This window comes from Malaya genurostris, chromosome 3 (genome assembly GCF_030247185.1).
Source record: "Malaya genurostris strain Urasoe2022 chromosome 3, Malgen_1.1, whole genome shotgun sequence".
Classification (NCBI taxonomy): Eukaryota; Metazoa; Arthropoda; class Insecta; order Diptera; family Culicidae; genus Malaya; species Malaya genurostris.
In genome coordinates, this window is record NC_080572.1 from 247,161,182 (window position 1) to 247,182,454 (window position 21,273).

Genomic DNA, 21,273 nt, shown 5'->3' on the forward strand with positions numbered 1-21,273 from the left:
TTCTGCTCATTAAAATTACGAATATCTTGAAACCCTATTGAACAATCCAATTAGCGTGGTCACCACGAGATAGCGTTATGGTGATTGTTTTGACATATCACATGTATTTGGAAAAAATTTTGACGAATTTTTCAATTTACTTGAGTTTGAAAGAATGCAGATGGAAAAACCTTACAAATATGGGTAAGAAAAACGATTATTCACGTATTGTCATCAAACATATGATTTCAAATTGGCCTATACTCTTGACAATCTCAAAAAACAAAGAATATCCCAGATATGAAAACAGTACCCAACCTCACTTCTTCGAATGTGGTATTTCATGTAACGTTTCCTCCATAAATATCAATCAAACATACTACGGAAAGTTACTGAATCATTAATGATCGATTATTTACCAAATTTTCACACGTTTTTGTATGTTAGTATTCGATTCATAGGAAAAAAAATAAGAATCCTGCATTTTGTTCGAATTCGAGTTCGTGTTTTTTCTGCTTGGAGAACTCATCGTACGCACAGAAAAAAATTGGACTGCATGTCAGTAGGATGTCGAATAAAAACAATGATTTTTAAATCTGATCAGATGAGAACAGAAAGAAAATGAGCGCAAATCGAGAAAATGTAGGTAAATCTACGAAGTATGCGTGCTTTGAATGGCTGGCAATGAGCTGCACACTCTTAGAAAAAATGAAATTTACGCTTGACGTAAATTCAAGCATGCCGTAATTTCTTCGGCGTTGACACAATATTACATCTCCTAACATGTGAAAATAAACTTTGCGTCTGTATCGATGTAAGCTGCAGCTACATTAACTGTGAGGTTACTGATATAACTCATCTTTACAAGCTTTGAATTGTGAATGTAAGTGAATCGCGATGCTCCATTTATGTGCATCTATAAAGATGTAAATTTTTCTTAGTGTGCAGTATTGTAAAAATGATCAAAGCAGAATCGCAACATAATTTGTTTCGCTCTAAAACAGATTTTTAACGTGGAATTCTGCAGTTTCCCGGAGCATGCGTTAACGAACATAACGGAATACATCATTATTTGATGTACCCAACCTCATTCGAATTTGGTATTTCATGTAACGATTTCTCCATAAATATCAATCAAACATACCACGGAAAGTTACTGAATCATTAATGATCGATTTTTTACCAAATTTTCACACGTTTTTGTATGTTAGTATTCGATTCATAGGAAAAAAAATCCTGCATTTTGTTCGAATCTTTAAGCAAAATCTGGAAATTATCACCATCGCTTAGTTCAAAGTTCGCCACTCGGGCAGCGCAGCGATCGCAAAAGAGTCGTTGGATTCTTCAATTGATTTACTGTAATTCGATTCGATGCATTTCACATGCTAACACGGAAAATTGAAGCTGCTTAGAAGTAGGTAAAAAATGTATCTAGATTTGAGTTCATATAGTTGAACTCCGAAAAGAAGTAAATAAACTATAAAATAAGAGTAAATTCTACCACTTTTTTGGTTACACGAGTATTACTTTTAAATAGGTAATAAATTATGTGTCATTTTTACCCAGAAGAGGATGAAAATGAAATTTCCTCATTCATTGTTCTGTTTTCAACAAGTATACAGTGAACTCGTGAATTTATGTTTAATTTACGACGGTGAAATAATTGTTTAATGATATTTGGTGTGAATATTACTTATAACAAAGTTATAGTTATAGCATGGAGCAGATACGAGATGTTATAGACGGGGAAAGTTTTCAGAAATTGTTGGGTGAGTACTTCGTAGTTCGGAAGTATTGTTGAAAATTGCAATAGCTTGAAATATTTGACTTTGTTTCATTTCCTCCCGGAAATCATTGCATTATTTCACCCAAAGTAAGCGTATATATTTTTTATGAAACTTATTTTTGAAGGTTTAACGTGTCATATTGCGGGATGTAAACTGTTCATTGAAGGATATGTGGATGAGCTAAAACAGCATTACAAAAATGTTCATAAACTCAATACTAGTTGTAGATGCTGGCCCCCATTTACATGTACTATTTGTAATAGTATTTATTTCTACTTCCATCATTTAAAAACACACATACAGAAATTTCATCCAAAGATATCAGAAAAATATCCGAAAATTATTTCATCTCCGGGAACATATATTAATAACGTTGATTCGCGGGGCTTTGAAGAAGCGTGTTATAAAATTAAAAATAAAAGTGGAACAACTCTAATTTAGAGCAACTCCGAAGTTACTCTAATTTGAGTTCTTCCACTGGAAACGATATTTGGGTAAAATCTACTCATTTACTGAGTAATACTTTTTTGAACATGTACCAAAAATAGAGTAACTATCACTCAAATTTTAAGTGAAATTTTATTTCACATATACAAAATTTGCAAAAAAATTGCTCCTTTTCTGAGTGTATTGTACTAAAATATTAAGTAATTGAACTCAATACTATATCAAGTGGTGGTCGCTTGGAGTAGTGTGTCAATCGCAAATTAACATACATGTCAGTTATGCTCAGGCACCAATCATACACTTATTCCTCATAAATGACATTTAAGCATATTATTTCGATTCTAGAGCACAACACAGAGTTTATCATTCCGGTTTTTGCAGACACAACACCGTTTGTGTTGAGCGACTCACCCTCGAAGTACGCGATCTCACTAACAAAATATACAACCTGTTGCTTCAAATGATTATTACAACTTTTAGACTGATCTTGCGAATAGTAACAAAAAAACGAGTTGTTAAACTCAAATTTAGAGTACGAGTTACTCAATATTATTGATAATAACTACTCAATTTTTGACGTTTCCATGTATTATTTGAAAATGAGTAACAAGTACTCAAACTCTGAGTAACTTTTTCTAAGCGTGAAGGAGAATGTCGATGAATGTTGTGTTTACTGAATATTAGTTTGAATAATTTAATATTTTGAACGATTTCAATATTTGAAAAAATAAGTGAATCATTAATATTAATTTATTTATAGATGCAAAGATCACAAATGTTTCTTTGGTGCAGTTGAGAAAAGAAGACCTAATTGATATCGGAATCGAGCTTGGACCTCGTAAGCTTATTATGGAGATTATCGAAATGTTGTCACAGTGCCCAGTGTATTATACAGAAAAAACAACACAAAATTGTGTTTTTCCAAATGCTTCATACACACCGGTCTACGATCAGTATCAGATTTCTGTTATTTCTCCCACAGACAACCAAACAAATAATGCTAGAGTACCAAACATCGAAGTTCAGGTAATTATGGAAAATTTGAATGCAAGATCATCTTATATAAGAAATATATAAATTCGTTTCAGAAAATAAAAGAAGTTTTGGGAAATCATAAGTCTTTCAAAATCATACTGTATAACGAATTAAATGCCAACAAGGTACCAAATCTTAACAAGATACGATTAATGACCCGTATTTTATGCGATTATAAGTTTCACGATGACATCTTCATTCATCACAAGTAAGATACTCATAAGTTGACACAGAAATTTTTTTTCGTGAATATTACAATACTGGCAATATAATTCAAAATGATACCATTTATTTCACGTTACTTGCCGTTTCAGGTACCCATCATTGATCGAAAAATTACAACTGGCTAAAATATTATTATTGCTTTTCCACAACTGAAAAATTTAAGATATGTTACGGAGAGCCCTGAAGAGGTATATGTATTTTAGTATAAAATCGATGGAATGTATATTAACCATTATCCTTTATTTGTTAGATTTAAAACAATGCATAAAAATCAATGATCAGCTTTTTTTCTTCTCTATTATTCATTACAGTCTTTATTTTTCTGGAAAAATGGTGGCAAGGGAAAGCAAATAATATGAGAAAAGATGTACCGAAAGACGAACGAAAATATCGAAAGCATATTAAAGAACCTGATGTTCCTGTAGATGAGGATATAATCGAGACAGCGCAAATTTGTGCAGCTCTCACAGCAAATGCCGAAAATATTAAACGTATTAGCGATATGATGAAACATTCGTTTGTGTATCATCAACGGTTGCTGAATTCTAAATCGACTGCTGCAAATATTATAGAAGTGTTTCCACATATCCTTAACTTCAATGGGACAATGGTATGTAATAATGATATTTTAACTTTTCCTCTTGTGTTGCTTAGAATGTTTTATTCAGTCATATACCTTGTCCTCACAACGAACGATGGGTAATACTACTTCAAAAAAAATGTTACTATATCGTTTGTGTAGTACCTTTTTAATAAGATTACAAAATAAAGTTCAATGTAGCTTTTGAAAATAATATTTACAAGTGGCCTCTATAATCGAAACCAAAATAAATCTTGCAGCTTCAACAAGCGTTCGAGCGTTGCACCAAGCAGCTTAATCCCAGTGCTGACATCTCCGGCACTTTTCGAAAATGTCTGTTACTAGAAGAAGGAATCTTCAATGAAGTGGAAGATCGTAAGTACTGGCATAACTGATATACATCAAATAAATAAGGACTCAAATTTATCTGTAGGAGACATTAGAGGAGCTTTGAAGGCTTTGACTTATTTGACCGCAAGAGGAGTGAAACGTGATTTATTCGGACTAGATATGAGTCCTGCCGCTACTGTTGCTTCGCCTCTAATCAAATGAATACCGGTAAGACGAATAACGAATATTCATAAATACAATTGTAATAAATTGATATGAATATTAATAATAATAATAATAAGCTGCAATTCTAATAAAAGTAATTAAAAATAATGCAAATAAAAAATTATATGTAAAGGAAAAAAACATAAAATAAAGCGATTATTTCATATTGTATTTATTATCGAATTTCTGTAATGAGAATTTAGTATAAATGTTGTTATAGCTCACCACCAATTTTTATTTTTTAAATTTCATAATTGCAGGAAGCAGAACGGCTACCAAATGTACAACTTCCGTCACCACATCCGTCAATAATTTGTTTATCAGAACAGTGGAAAAAGGGAAATATGTTGTTGAAATATCTCCAAAGAAATTCATCAAGGTGGATAGATCGTCAACTGCTCTAGATATGCTTTTAAAAAGCTTCGTAGTTCTTGGACTTCGTGTCCCAGCAAGTTTGGCTAAATTATATGACTTCGCATGCATTGTAACGTACAAAACTTTACTACATAGCTCGCGCAATAAGGTAAATAGATTGTGCACAATGCTGAGTGAAATGGATAACGAAAACGATAACTCAGAATAAGAAGTACTTCCGATATCACACTTCAAATTTCAATAATATTATTCTTAAACGAAATCAATGCAATGTTTCGAAACAATAAATGATTTTTTCAACAGCGAAAACTCCAATTTGTTCTTCCCGAAAAATGCCTTAGAAAAACAATACGAGTTGTAACAGAACCAATAAACAAAATAAACCAATATGCTTAAAATTATTAATATGCTTATTACCCACATCAAAGTTAAAACTATTCAATGGTGGATAATGTCTATATTATTGCAAACTAGGTATAACAAGATTACCTGGAAGTAGGTAATACATAATTATTAAAAATTTGAGTTTGTGCAGTTTTTTTCGATTCTAAGTTGTTTGTATGTAGAAATAAATAGATAGAGTTAACCGTGAATATCAGCCACTAGTTTGACTCAGCATCTCGCGCTCACTCGGGACACTTGTGCCAGTTGATGATCAGTATTCAATATATTCCTTAAAAAAAGTGGGATTCACTATGATGACTTTGAACCAACAGGAATCGTTTCGAACAGTGTGGTTTCCCCCGGTCCAAAACGAACATAATGTTAAATGTGGTACTTGAATTTATATGCGTCGTTGGTCGTTTGCTTCGTAATAACACAGAGAACAGACATCCGGGCTAGTAAAAACTTCAAAATCGCCGTTGCGTACAATTTTGCACGCATGAGCTCAAAGCGCCTCTATAGGCGAACTGTTACTTCACCAAACAACCGTTTAATTTCTTACACACATTGAGATCTGTTCTCTGTGGTAATATCTTAAAATAAAATAATAAATACAACTACTCACCTACGTCTTGGCAGATCTTACTCGCATTCGGTATGCAAGTATGACACACGAAAGCAATGATTCCAACCAATTGCAAAATGTCAAGAAGGTTCAATTCAATTTTCTGTAGAAATCTTATAGCGGTACGGTGACTAGAGACAAATAAATTAATTTAAACTCAATTGAATATGCAGAGTGTTATGTACTTAGTTAAGTGACTGTCAATGGTGATTTCGATTACATCTGCAAGATGTTTTTTTTAAATATATTTCTATCTTTTTTCATGCGAATGGGGTGACAAAAACACTTATAGTAGAACCAAAATATATTTGATTATATTTTCCTTAACAAAATTGACGCTTGTTTACGGCTACACCATTCTTAGTTTTCTGATGAATTCTTCAGTGGACTTTGCCGTGTCCAAAGTTAACATCTGAAATAGATACTGCTGGATGAAAAGCCAAATTGGTTTTGCATCGTCGTTGAAACGCAAATTTAGTGTACACGTGAGTACAACAGCAAACCCGATCGCTTCAACGATGGACTTGACTGGGTACTGCAAGCGTTCACAAACCACAAAATAGGTCGGGTCATTGATGTCACCGATGACCAGGACGGTTGATTGAAGACGCAGTTCCTTGCTGGCACTGCTTTTCCCCAACAGTAGACACTTTCTGGTTTCGATGACCGCATCCATCTGTTCGGCTTTCTGAAATCGGCATACTAAGTGGTAATAAGAGTGGCAAAAGTAACCAATTTATAGCCTACCGGAACATATAAAATAAAGCCATCAAGCGATTCTTTAATTGAAGGTCGCCAAGTCCCACTCACACGATAATTCGTAGGAATAAGCGCGGGAAGTAAAAAGGCCAACAGTACATTTTTACTTTCCTCGGTTTGCGCGTTCTTGTACAATCCGATTTTGTCTCGCGTTTCATTATCTTTGATGGATTCCAAATGTTTGCCAATTGCTAAATGCAGTTCAGGAAATGAGCGGTAGAAATTTTGCAATTTCCCAGGGTGTTCACTTTCAAAATCTGATATTAGCTGAAAGTTGAAACCATGGTTTATATAAAAAAAAGTCTTGACTGTAAACTTAAATAACCACCAAACTTTTGCCACAGGATTCCTGAACTATGGGAAACATAGAAACACGGCTTTCAACCGATTTTAGTTCAGAAAATAATTTTCTCCGCAATTCACGACATTTGACCCATTGTTCTACGACTTCTGCTTCGGGGGTTCTTCCTTCAACCAACCACATCCGTGCCTCTTCCTGTTCTTCTCTATCTACAAATATGTTACAAATAGTAATGAGAAAGATTTACCGTTCATATCACCTAATCATTACCAACTATCCTATCCTCCTCAGCTCGATCGATCGACTCAGAGTCACCTGGGACCTCCAGTGATCGCAGGATGACACCTTTACGTTTGATGAATTTACCTCCCGCCGCAAGTAATCGATCGCCTATTCTGCTCTGAGGTGTAAAATAGATTGTCTGCAAAATAAGGCAACCTGTTAATATCTGAACTGGTAGGATTCGGCCGAAAAAAAAAACACGAACCATCGGTTCATTTGGAAAAATTGCATTGATTGACGAGCTTATCGATCTAAAAAATGCATGATTTAACTTTATGTTTCGCTTGATGGCTTCCAGGATGATGATTTTAACCATTTCGTTTCTTCTTGTGTTGTCGAGCTCATGCTTGGCTTCGTAATATTTTATAATGCATTGACCGGTTAGGGAACTGCACAGGAAACTTTGAAGATCCGGAAACTGAGAAAAAAGAGCAAACTTTAGTTGTAAATGTGAAGTGCAGCTACATTTACGAGTACTTGGGGATCATAAACGATATCCGTAGCTCTTTTGGAAGGTTCAACGGACGAGTCTACAGACGGCGTCGTACATCTGCCCTTCTGTAAGAAAGTTTTAGAAAATAATTAATTTCGGATACTGAAGACAAAATTAATATACCAGATAATATATCATATCTCTAAGTATAATTCGGTATCCAATAATACGGGTCAACTCATTGATATCCTCTGGTTCGAGTCGTAGAAGTCTTTTGACATCGGTTACTCTATTGTCAATCAACGGTGGGTAAAGAGATGCGATACCCCAGAGTTTACACATCGCATCCAATGGCATATTTTGAGCATCCATGTCGAACATGGACAGCAGACCGATCGCTTCGTTATCCGGCACATCAGCAGCGGGTAACTCATAGACGTACTCTCGCACAGTCACTTTTTTACGAGTTTTCAACGTACTACCACAGGTGCTTGAGCTTAGAACTTTAGTGTTGTGTTGGTTATTTACAGCTAAGGAAGACTTGGGGTGTTTTGTTAGAACAGGGCCAGATGCTGAAATCGAAGCAGTGTCGGCATGTATCATAACACTATATGAACGCTTTAATGGAACAGTTGGGTATTGCTCCAAGGTGGACAGCGCGGCAGGATTATCGTTTCTTTTGTCAAACCTCGTATTTTGATAAACCTCGAGAGTAGTTTCCTCATCAGATGTGTTTTCAACCTTCACGATCGTATACTCGTCAGATTCGACATCATCTTGTTCAGTGGGACAAGGATCAGGTTTGTATACAATACCATTTCGATGATTCGATGCGGTTAATAGTTTTTGAAATGCATTTGAATCCATTTTATGTGAAATTTGAGAAACCAGTTTTATCGCTAAAACATAAAGTAAAGTATCAATAATGTAACATAGTCATATAGCAAAAATTACCTTTAGCACTTTTTTAAAACATACTTAACAACCAGCATATATATAACTAACGTAATATTTCATAGAATTTTCATAAATTTGCTTCTGAAACTTTGTAAAATCTAGTTAATTATCAAAAATGAATTGATGAAAGTATTTGCATAAATTCATGAACGTAAATAACTCATCTAGCAAATACAACATAGCACAGTTCCGAAACAGGTGGGAACACATTAGTCGACCGGTTGGACTTCTGTATCTGATTTTAGGAACTAAGCTTTCTGCTTTAGTTGGCCCTCTACAGTTGATTGTGTCATCGATGCAAACAAACAGATTTGAAGAACAGATCGCGCTGATGTCGTTATGAAGTATAAAAGTTATTTCATTGAATAATTAAAATTGATTTCAATTTGAACATGTGTTACAGAGTATGTGTGCACGCAGAAAACTCCTGATTGTTTAAAATAACAAAACAATTAGTTGTCCATCAAACTCTCGAAATAGTTGTTTCAAACTGAGTTATCGAAGATTCCAGAAAAATATACTTGTTTAAAACAAGAATATGCTTGTTCCAAACAAATATTTGTTTGAAAAAAACATCGGTTGAATCAAAACAGTATTGTTATTGTCACTATATCAACAAAAGAAAATACAGAGATTTATCCGAAATTTATTCCTATTTTTACAAAAAAAAATTCTGTCTTTGAATTGATTTAATCAAAGACATCATATTAACAAGATATCCAGCTCTCACATTTCCCGAACAAATCATTGGCAACATCCTTTTTTGCGAGCATGGCGCCCTCAAGCAAGTACGCATCGAATTTCGTACATAGAAATACAAAACTGAAGTAAAACATAAATTAGTTTATTTGGTCATCGAATATCAAAGTCTGCAAATCCGATTAATTTAGGTGAAATTGACATTTTTACACTAATAACCCTGAATTAATCTCCTGAACCGGCAGTCGGATCTGATTAAAAAACAAAAAAATATTTATTTTATCTCAGGACCTTCCATTTGAATCCCGAATGGAAAAAATCGGTTCAGACATCTACGGGAAAAATGAGTGACATTATTTTAATTTCATTACATATATCATCCTGTAGTTCCGGAACCAGTAGTCGGATACAAATGAACATGGTATGGAAGCATACGACTTTTCATATGAATCTAAGTTTGTAGAAAACGGTCGATCCATCTTCGAGAAAATTGAGTTAAATTGTTCGTCACGCTTGTAAAGAACAAACTCTGGACTATTAGGTAATGAAATCGCACAAAAATACGCTGCTGATCGCAGTACCGTTCGAGAAATTCATTTGCGAGTAGGATATCGTTCTTATCGAGCCAGCAAACAACCAAATAGAACGTTGAAGTAAAGTTTCGTCACCAAAACTCGAGCTCGGAAATTATACCAGCACGTTTTGACGATGTATCAATAATGCCTGCTTATCGAGGATGAAATTTACGTCAAAATGGATTTCGGACAGCTTCTTGGGCAAAAAATTCTACATGGCGAAGGCACGAGGAGATGTTCCTGCAAAGTTTCAGTTTGCTTTTATGGACCAATTTGCTAAAAAAAAAACAGATGATTTGACAAGGAAAATGCAGTAGCGGAGCAGAGACCATAGTGTTAGTGACGAATAAGACGATGGACTCGAAGCTGTACAAGGAAGAATGTCTCAAAAACCGTGTTTAATTAAAAGCCCATAAAGGTCCCGTAAAGTTGTGGCCATTTTGGAGCATTGCATTTGCAGCCGGAAGTCATCCAGTGCATTGAACTGCCAACCCGGGAGTGATTGGCGCCGATAAGTTAATGAATGGATACGTCAACAAGCAAAATTGCCATATTTGGAGAAAAATAATCCACACGCCTTTCAAGAATTACTGATGCATCCCAATAAATGTGCTGTTTGGTACGGTCTACGGACTGGTGGAATCAACGGTCATTCTTTTGTCGGAATACGTGAAGTCATTGGTTTATGTGGATAAACCAGCAATGATTGATGCTTTGGAACACAAATTCAACGTGTCATAGCAGAAATACTTGTAAAAGTGGTCAAAAATTGGACCTTCAGATTGACCTTTGTGAAAAATAGTCGTAGCGGCCATATGTCCGAAATCATATTTAAATGTTAAATGCCAAGAAATTGTTTACCAAATAGAACAAAAATTGACCATTTCATAATTTTGCATTCGTTTTATTTAAAGTTCAAAACAGCAAGCCATTAAAAAGTACTCTTTACATATGCCATATTCGAACAATTATATGTTGCCAAAAACGAACCGTGCTAAAATCGAAGCGAGGAAAAATGTCATGAAAAAGGATGCAGTACCCAGTCTATTTGATGCTTAGAAACAATTGCACACGATAGTATTAAAAATTTCACTTTGCTCCGAAGCATCGCTCTATCGTACAACGCTCAAAACTCCTATTACTAGGATAGGGGAAAAGCCACTTACACCAAAATTTGTTTATAAGGGAAATTCTGACAGACTCCCTGAGGAAACTTTTCATTTGCAATTAATTCTGATCAAATTCGGCTCAGTCACCTCTGAGATCTTGACCACTTTGTTAACAACGCTTACACACACATTGCCTCAGTCCGAGCTGAGTCGATTGGTATATTATACTCGGCCTCCGTGCCTCGGATTTTTTTTCAAAAGTTTGAGTGATTTTATTGTGTATATTTATGACAAAAGGTAAAACTGATGAACATGGGCTAAAAAGTCCCGGGCCTAACACATAGATGGAGTTAGTTTTATTGTAGTTACCTTTTTTTTTAAATTAATTATAACTTTTAAACAACAGCTGTTAAAATTTCATGATATTCTATTCTTTAGTTTGTGAGTTATTGTGCCAAGAGTGACACTATTTTTTTTATTTTCAGAACAATGGATCAAAAACCATTTCGTGTTTCAATTTTACACTGCTTCTTGATGGGAAAAATACCGTTAAAGGGAAGGAATGGCTTGAAAAGTGTTATGAAGACTCCGCTCCATCAGAAACAACAATAAAACGTTGGTTTGCTGATTTCGTACGTGATCGTAGAGACACCGATGATACAGAACGCAGTGGACGTCCAAATGAGGCGGTAACAACACAAAACATAAAAAAATTCACAAAATCGTTTTGAATTATCGAAAAGTGAAGTTGGGTGAGTTAGATGACAACGTAAAGACATCTAAAGCACGTATTGGCTTTATATTGCATGAGCATTTGACTATGAGAAAGCTCTGTTTAAAGTGGGTGCCGCGTTTACCGACTGTTGACCAAAAACGAGAACGTGCTGATGATTCTGAACAGTGTTTGGTCATGTTTGAACGTAACAAACATCCACCGTATTCGCCAACTTTAGCTCCCAGCGACTACTGGCTGTTTGCAGAAAAAAAGGTCGCCGGTGAAAGGTTATCGCTGAAACTCAGGCCTATTTTGAGGCAGAAGATAAATCGTTCTACAAAAATAGTATTGAAATGTTAGAGCGGCGCTGGAATGATTGCGTTGCTCTTGATGGAGATAACGTCGATGAATAAAGGTAATTTTGAACCAAAAAAATCGTGTTCTCTTTGTTAGGTCCGAAACTTTTCAGCCCATGTGTAACGCTTCGATTGCTTACCGATAGAGCTAACACCTCATTGAGTTCTGGAGTTATTACATTCAGAAATATCTCATTATTTTTTAAAGGGGGGTATTTTGCACTTGACCGTAATGAGCAATCATTACAAATTCAAATAATCGGAACTGCTTAGAAGATTTTGTACAATCTTAATCTTCACTTATACGACGCCCTTAACATTCCTGTAATTCCGAAACCGAATTTCGTCGATAATTCCGAAACCAGAAGACGGAAGTAAAAGTATAGTAAATTATCGATTAAAAACGACAATACGAAATTTAGCTGATTACTCAGTAATTGAAACGCTTTATTGCGAGATTAGTTAAAATAGTTCACTGATATTACAGTAAACCGAATAACTTCTCCGAATTTTTGTATAATAAATTAACGAACTCATCTTCACAAATACGAAATTTATCGAAATCTATATCGATATTCACCGAGATTTCACTGTTCGTGGTTGATTTTGCCGAGATTCAGTAAGAAACTTAACATCTAATGTCTCTCTTCGATTTCATATAAAAAAAACAACGATATTTTTACGATTCGTCGCTAAGAGAAAATGATTCAACAATTTATATGTTTATTTTATGCAACATCGTTCTTATGAAGTTCCTTTTCAAAGTGAATGTAGACAGATGGCTCAGCAGAAAAAATGCAAGATATTAAAAGTCCGCATCTATATTGTGTAAAACAAAGGTTAGATAACTATACTGCTAGAAAAGAGAACTATAAAAATAGCATGCAAATGTATATCACTATAACGTTCCTGTGCCGGACAAAAATTGACTTTAATGAGCTTAAATAAATGTCACTGCAAGAGCTAGAGACCAAACATTTTGCATAGACTCCCATGGCACAATAGCTATACAATACTAGATTAATGTTTTCTATCTACTGTTGGAAAATTGAATGCTTGCGACACAACATACAATTACGAACAATTCGCAACTCTCTGCTTTTCACTCTGGAGGAGAGCAGTACATTCAATGAGTCTATAGTTAAGCTCCAATTAGTATGCAAAGGTAGTTAGCTAAATTGACGTGGAGGTTAGTGGGGGTACTATAGTTATCCTGACTCAATGCAGCCTGTTGCTCCCGACCGTGTACTATGCTTACTGACGACTAAGAGGAAATTCCGGCATTCCGGAACACATACACACACACACTGCTAGATGGCGTGAAGAGTTCGGTGGAAAGTTTGAAGCGGATGCCGTTCTCATTAATGTCGAAATGAAGCCATGGTAAGCGAGGCAGTGAATCGGAATGGATTGCAATCCTCATCAGGCGCCCGTTTTGCACTCTATTCAACCCCCCTTATGTCAGCTGTTTTCCCTTTTTTATGGTTGAAAGCGAGTTTTATAGATGTGTTCCTTTTTTTTCGTAGGATTCGATTGTATTTTTCGTTCAGCACGATTGTATTAAAAGAACATTTCTCTTGACAACGCCGTCAAGAGGAAATTCGGACCCGGGAGGATTTTAATATTACGGACAACTACTATATTGGGTCGGATAGCTTATGGCATCGATTGTCTGGGATTGTCATTGCGTTCTTTTTGGGGACTACATCGTAAAAGTATGAGTATTACCGACGATACTACGAAGAAAAATCGGTATAAAAAGTGTTTATCAACAATTCATCGCCAGTTACCGAAAATGTTACCAGTTACCTTTCCAATGATAAAAACAATCTATGTTACGATGCGATTTTAATTATGGATTTTAAATAAATCACCTTTCAGACACCAGCAAAAAAATTATAAAAACTTTATTTTTTTTGAGCAAAAAATTTATTATCGGCTGTGGTTTTCTTGTTTATCATTTTTCAAATAAAAAACATGTATGAAACACTTATATTGCTCATTTGGAACCATTGTTTTGCGGAAGGCAGTATGTTGCTACGTTTTGGCCTTTAAGAGTTATATGTTTTTTTTCGATTTTTCGTAAGGCTATTAGAACACTAATTTACTAGGTGGACTAGTTTTTGACGAAAAAACAAAACATTGTGCGCAATAATTAGCTCTCAACAAATTTGTGGAAGATGATTTTCTCGTAAAACTGTTCAAAAAAGGTATTTTTTTCAGAGACACCCTGTTTATATATATATATATATATATATATATATATATATATATATATATATATATATATATATATATATATATATATATATATATATATATATATATATATATATATATATATATATATATATATAACTCGATTAAATGAAGAGGTAGGAAGATGCTTCAGCAAAGAGTCTCAAAATAAAATTTTCTACAACTTTGCTGTAAAGTGCAAATTAGAATCCAGATTTAAATCCAAACATGGACCACCCTATTGATCTTTTACATCAAAAGATGCACCACTTGAATACAAACAAACTTTCGTAAAGACACCAACTACAAAAAAAAATGAAATTTAATAGCGGAAATATTTTGGTGTCGCTTATTTCCCGTTTCGGACCACTGTGCAGTGTTTGGATTTGATTGCACTCGATACGGCAATTGAGAAAAATTCTAGCCGCTTTACTAGAAGTATGGCAGAAAGAACAAAAGAATTTCAATAAGTTTGTTTGGTCGGTCGTATCCGAATTTCATGATTCTTGATGTGTTTGAAATTTGTTCTGCGGCTGCATGTTGGCGGAGTAATATCCATAAAAACAGCAAATAACATAGACATATATGCTGTGATTAGTAATAATTATAATGATAAGAAAAACATGTTCGATTACAAAGCAGCCCCGATTTGATTACCATACACAGAAGTAATAGGAATGCGGTACTGGTACTTCTATAAATTAAATTCATGTCAAGAAGCGTTTTATTGCGTTTATTCATTGCTGTGAAATATTTCTTTTACTAGTTTTGCATTGCGTAATGCTATTGCGTAGTAAATGCTGTCAAATTAACAATATCAATGTGATGACGATCCAAACTTTTAATGAAAACCTTATCTATAATTCTCTTAACCTAATATTTATTTCATTGCGAATCAAACAACCAGTTGTGAAGTCGACCACGGGGTACATCAAATAAGAATATATGTTGAAACTACGTAAACCATAACGTGCCATAACAAAACCGATTTTTTCCAATTTTTGGTGATAAGGAGTGCTAAAGGTTCCAAAGAATCAAAATTGACAATTTTCCATGATTTTTGCAATCCCATTGACACGCATTATCCTTAGTTATAAGTTCCTGTAGGATTGCTGTTGTCACTAATTTTCACACCCCTCAACAATTTCCGACGTAGATCAATCGGCACTGATGTCTGATCTTGATGATATGTGATTTTCCTCTATTGATATGATTGATCCTACATGAATCAAGAATCATTTTAGTTCAAAATCACAACCGATTTTGTTTGACGAAAGATCAGTACCGATTTTTATCGATGTGTTTAAAAGATCACTGAACTGATTTTGATTTTGCAAAAAATAACAGTTTTTGGTTTGAAAAATGTATGAATACGCCCTTTTTAAAAATCAACCGAATTGGTTTCTAAATCCGTACAAAACAAATGCTTTGCTACACTGAAAACGTGTGCACAGATTCATTCAAACCGTAGTATGAGAAATTTGATGACTTGTTTTCTGGTTTTGCTCTTATACAAAAATGTGCACTCGATCCTATCAGCTATCTTCGAGCTGGACCGATTTCCTCTAATTTCGATTGAAATGAAAGGCTTATTGGTCCCATATTCTGCTATTGAATCTTATTTGGATCGAATTCTCGGTTCGGGAGTAACGAGCATAAATGCCCAAACAAAAGAAAAAAAGGTGCACTCGATTTTCTCGGAGACCGCTTAACTGATTTTCCTCAACTCAGATTCAAATTAAAAGCCTTAAAGTCGTACAGTCTGTTGTTGAATTTCATCTGGATCTGACTTCCGGTTCCGGAGCAACGGGATACAATGTGCAAAACAATTTCAAAAAGTACACTCGATTTTCTCAGAACCCGCACATCCAATTTGGACAAGTTTTCAGGTTCAAATGAAAGGTCTTACAATCCTGTTTTTGTACATGACACAGCAAAAACGAACAAAATATCTTCAACTAGCCGTATAAACTTCTTCAATTGGACAGGTTTGGTTCATTGATGACCAATTACACTGATTTTTGGTACACCAAATTATGGTTCTGGAAGTAACGATAAAAGTGATCGTGTACTCCAAGCCGGAAATCACTCCAATTTTTCAGAAACGGTTGGACAAACTTAGGTTCAAATAAAAGGTATTGTGTTCACATAAGCAAGTGTAGAATTGTGTTCGGATACGACTGCCAGTTCCGGAATTATAGGGTTAAGTGTGTATGAAATTACAATCCGTCATTTGGAGCGATTATGAAAAAAAACTGCTCATTGAATAGAAGCAGTGAAGTTTGTTCGTGCACAGACTACCAAACCTAAAAATCGAAATATTTTCGTGCCAAAACTATCTAAGTGAAGGTTTAAAATTTTTGTTTTTTTATATCCAAACATCTTCTCTGATTCATCAGACAATAATACACTAATCGAAAGAGAAAGTAAACAAAGAGAATCTCTCATTGTTACATTCGTCGTTTTGATCATTTCATACAGAACTTTCCAAGCTTCGTCGTGCAAAGTTGCTAGTTGTTAGTGACATTTAGCAGCTCTGACCTTGAGTGACTGGCGACGAGCAGCCATAGTCCAATCCACGTGCGAATGTGTTGGTGTGACTATTCTCAGCAGTTGAAAGATTAATGCTAGTGTGAGTATGTCGAAATAACCCAGTGAATTTTGTCGAGCCGCCTCGTGTCAATTATTGAAGACATATATGCAATAAAAAAACACTGCAATGCCAAGAGAACATTTGAGAAAGACATAAAATCGTTCATGAAACTCTATATCACGTAATGGAACTGTCTTCTACTTGGTTCATTAGTTTATAGCTTACGAAATTCTATATGCATTTTTCGCAGTGTATGATTATGAGTCAAAAATGTTTTACTTCAGTGTAAAATTGAACCCACAACAAACTTCGACTTCGGCTCGCACACATTCTAATTTCGTATATGCATAGATCTGCGCACTCGGCATCGGTGTGAGTAACAGAGACGTCAAATTGCTCGGATCAGGGTCATGTCGTCGAAAGCCATTTCGCCGAAAGCCGTTTCGCCGAAAGTCATTTCGCCGAAAGGGTCATTTCGCCGAATGTCATTTCGCGAAAGCCATTTCGCCGAAAGGGTCATTTCGCCCAATCCTGCAAATGTCTTAAAATCGTAATGGGAATCGATTTGAAATAAAAATAAATTAAAGATGATAACGTTAACGCCCGTTTTGTTGACCTACAATTGTACTTCTTGAATAAAGATTGATTCATGAACCTCAGAACGGAGTTCTCAAAGAAACTTGTTGACTACTAATCATCAAAGCAATTCCATAGGTATCTACCAAGCATATGTATGTGGTATTTTCCGTTTACTAAATAACAAAATATCTAATGTGGCTTTGCCACATCGATTTGATTCGTGTGCTGTCCGACTACGCTACCGCTCGTTCGGACCTAACTAAAGCAAAGAAACCTAGCTTTGAGTACACCGGGCAAACGAGGCGGTTACAGGTTTGTATGCAAGAGGCCGCCGCTTCCGACGGCGGGTCGGCGGCCAACTCAACCGCCATCTTGGCTTCGGTTATGTGGCTGCGCCGAGACGTATGCTTGATACGGCAAAGGACACCCCAGAACTATAGCTGTTAGACGTGACGTTGACACTTATTATTGCCGCAACTGTCAGGAAATATGAGGATTATTGAGAAACCATATATGCATAAAAACAGCGACACTTCAAACTGTGATTTGAAAATTACATGGCTTTAAAACGAATGGAATAAAAATCAAAAGATCGACAGCAGCAACGCGACCTGAACCGAAAAACATTAGATCACAAAGCACATCAGTTAGCCGACTGAGCCACAGAAACACATATCTGATTGGCTGGTAAATCGTGAATATAAATTCATACAGTCTCACTTGCTAGCCGAGTGCAAATTACACTCGGAAACAGTAAATTTCTGTACGAATTGAATATTGCGTCATTTCAGAATTAAGTAGTTATGAATTGTATCGTTTGTAAAATTATGTCCCCTGTAAAATTCATAATTTCTTTCTGTGTACACATTTTAGTCTTACACAGATAAAAATATATTGTGAATTTACATTTATTTTCAGGCAGACAATTGAATGGTTACATTGTTACATTGCAAAACTAAGCAGTTTGTGAAAATACAGTCTTGTTCAATGAAAAACTAAATGAATCTTAATGTAATTTTGAATCAATCATGGTTTTTACTTCATATTTTCGTTTTAACTAATGTCGATTTCATAGTACTATCGGTTTACATGTCGTGTAAGTTTCATCTTTTCTTTCTGTGTATGTGCAAAGCATTCGATATCAACATGTCTGCATTTAAGATTAAAATTTGATGATATTTGATTGAGACATATGACGACACACGTTATTTTTATGTGTTAAAATCAGAGATGGCATTTCACCAGAGTTATATACGCTAGAGTCAGATTTTTGTCACACCGAGGATGAAAAAAACGAAGCACCGCACAAAGAGGAAAGCGCACTTCTTCTCAGTGTCGAATAGACAGCATTTGAGTGTGTGCTTGTGGTTAAAGCAGCTGGCGCGAGTGAAACACATTCTCTTCGCATGAATCGCTCACATGCGCTCTCGTCTAAATACACCCAAGTGACCACTGGCGCGTGATGGGGAGCGAACACTTCTGTGAACTTCAATTAATAGAGAGTAGATCTGGCCTTGCTATGAAAAATTTGCAAGGAAAACCGAAAATTTTACGATAAATTGTTTTATTTTGCTGATTTTGCGTGTCCACGCTTCATCTACCAAAACCATACAGCAGAGTGCTCACCGGCGTGTACACCTCTGTGAAAGTATCTGCATCCACCTCAGAGAATTTATTAGCTAATGCTCTAGCACTTTGGTGCGATTCAGTGGAAGAGGTAAAAGGAAATAAACAAACGCACTCATGATGCGTGCACACTTACACAACAGTGGTGTATAAATGTGAAAGAGAAGAGCTTTCGTTGAAGTTGTCAGTGCGAGGGGAGAAATTTTGCTTGCTCTTCGTCACACAGAGGAGATAGACATCTCTGGTTAAAATTTTAAAGCACAAATGAAGCATACTTCAAATAAAGGGTGATTTTTTAAGAGCTTGAGAACTTTTTTAAACAATAAAACGCATAAAATTTGCAAAATCTCATCGGTTCTTTATTTTAAACGTTAGATTGGTACATGACATTTACTTTTTGAAGATAATTTCATTTAAATGTTGACCGCGGCTGCGTCTTAGGTGGTCCATTCGGAAAGTCCAATTTTGGGCAACTTTTTCGAGCATTTCGGCCGGAATAGCCCGAATTTCTTCGGAAATGTTGTCTTCCAAAGCTGGAATAGTTACTGGCTTATTTCTGTAGACTTTAGACTTGACGTAGCCCCACAAAAAATAGTCTAAAGGTGTCAAATCGCATGATCTTGGTGGCCAACTTACCGGTCCATTTCTTGAGATGAATTGTTCTCCGAAGTTTTCCCTCAAAATGGCCATAGAATCGCGAGCTGTGTGGCATGTAGCGCCATCTTGTTGAAACCACATGTCAACCAAGTTCAGTTCTTCCATTTTTGGCAACAAAAAGTTTGTTAGCATCGAACGATAGCGATCGCCATTCACTGTAACGTTGCGTCCAACAGCATCTTTGAAAAAATACGGTCCAATGATTCCACCAGCGTACAAACCACACCAAACAGTGCATTTTTCGGGATGCATGGGCAGTTCTTGAACGGCTTCTGGTTGCTCTTCACTCCAAATGCGGCAATTTTGCTTATTTACGTAGCCATTCAACCAGAAATGAGCCTCATCGCTGAACAAAATTTGTCGATAAAAAAGCGGATTTTCCGAATGGACCACCTAAGACGCAGCCGCGGTCAACATTTAAATGAAATTATCTTCAAAAAGTAAATGTCATGTACCAATCTAACGTTTAAAATAAAGAACCGATGAGATTTTGCAAATTTTATGCGTTTTATTGTTTAAAAAGTTCTCAAGCTCTTAAAAAATCACCCTTTGTTTACAGTATTTATAGAAACACATTTTAAAACAGTGTCGACTTTTTGCAAATGTATTGAAAATTTTCGATGGCAAATGAACGTCATTTATGTCAGTTACATAGTGGCCGTCTCATGTAAGTGAAAGTATGCAGAAAGATATAAAAGTTAATTGTAAAACAAGTTTTCCATGTATTAAATAGATATTCCTACAATTTCTTATGTTTTAATTTCATCTGCGACTAATGTATTTTCGGACAGTTCATGGCAATGTTATTGAAAACGCTTAACGCTTAAAAATTGGCTTCTAAAGTATTTGTATTTTCATAAAAGTGCATCTGTAGCATTAGGCATATCAGCAACATTCTTGAAAACGGAATCGAAAAAGCTCTCCTAGTGAGGCATTATGCAAGTGTAGCCACTACTAGGCAAAATTTCATTGTTCAAGCGGTGAACGATTAGCTGTCCCCCGAAGAGACTAGCAGTAAAAATATTTATTGCAATAGGCGTCTTGAATTCAAATAACTGAATAATTGGTTGAAACAACTGAGACATTTTTTTTGTTTTCATGCATACAGGTAACTTTGCTGGAATTGTGTCATTGCTCAGTTGCACGAATGACACCTCATTGAAACGTTTCATATTCCGCTTAGGGTGTATGTCATTGCTGAACTGTAACGTTTAATTACTCGTTTGTGGTGCATGTCTTTGCTGGGTGTCATTGCTAAACTGCCAGCACGATTAATCAAATGAATGAAAGTTTAGTAAAAACAACAACCGATTAATTGTACCAAAGTTTAACAAATGAAATTCAGATAAAAAGCTAATATTTTAGATGTTTTGCGATCGTTGACTTTTCCGTGTGTGTGTAC

At 35.5% G+C, this 21,273-nt stretch overlaps 1 protein-coding gene and 1 long non-coding RNA gene across 3 annotated transcripts; one reads left to right on the plus strand and one right to left on the minus strand.

Moving 5' to 3' along the window:
- The first annotated feature begins 3,445 nt into the window (after positions 1-3,445).
- Positions 3,446-4,947, plus strand: LOC131434620 (uncharacterized). Its single transcript, XR_009230371.1, has 5 exons — positions 3,446-3,661; positions 3,785-4,083; positions 4,314-4,428; positions 4,487-4,611; positions 4,869-4,947. It is a non-coding gene; the product is annotated as an uncharacterized LOC131434620 (long non-coding RNA).
- Positions 4,948-6,202: 1,255 nt separating this feature from the next.
- LOC131438320 (uncharacterized) lies at positions 6,203-8,880 on the minus strand. Of its 2 annotated transcripts, none has more exons than XM_058608241.1 (8): positions 8,746-8,880; positions 7,951-8,666; positions 7,812-7,892; positions 7,540-7,752; positions 7,323-7,473; positions 7,080-7,261; positions 6,740-7,018; positions 6,203-6,680 (listed from the first exon to the last, which is right to left on the minus strand). In XM_058608241.1, exons 2-8 carry the CDS (start codon positions 8,632-8,634, stop codon positions 6,342-6,344), a joined length of 1,929 nt encoding a protein of 642 aa, XP_058464224.1. In that variant the 5' UTR covers positions 8,635-8,666; positions 8,746-8,880; the 3' UTR covers positions 6,203-6,341. The 2 variants fall into 2 exon arrangements, with proteins under 2 accessions (XP_058464224.1, XP_058464223.1); XM_058608240.1 differs by having other exon boundaries at positions 8,722-8,861.
- Positions 8,881-21,273: the final 12,393 nt, after the last annotated feature.

Excerpts from the sequence above, each read along its gene's own strand:
- LOC131438320 (XM_058608241.1), bottom strand. The coding sequence starts at position 8,634 with ATGGATTCAAATGCATTTCAAAAACTATTAACCGCATCGAATCATCGA. Across the intron at positions 7,753-7,811 it reads ATATCGTTTATGATCCCCAA|TTTCCGGATCTTCAAAGTTT; the intron begins GTACTCGTAAAT and ends CTTTTTTCTCAG. Across the intron at positions 7,019-7,079 it reads AATCCTGTGGCAAAAGTTTG|CTAATATCAGATTTTGAAAG; the intron begins GTGGTTATTTAA and ends TTCAACTTTCAG.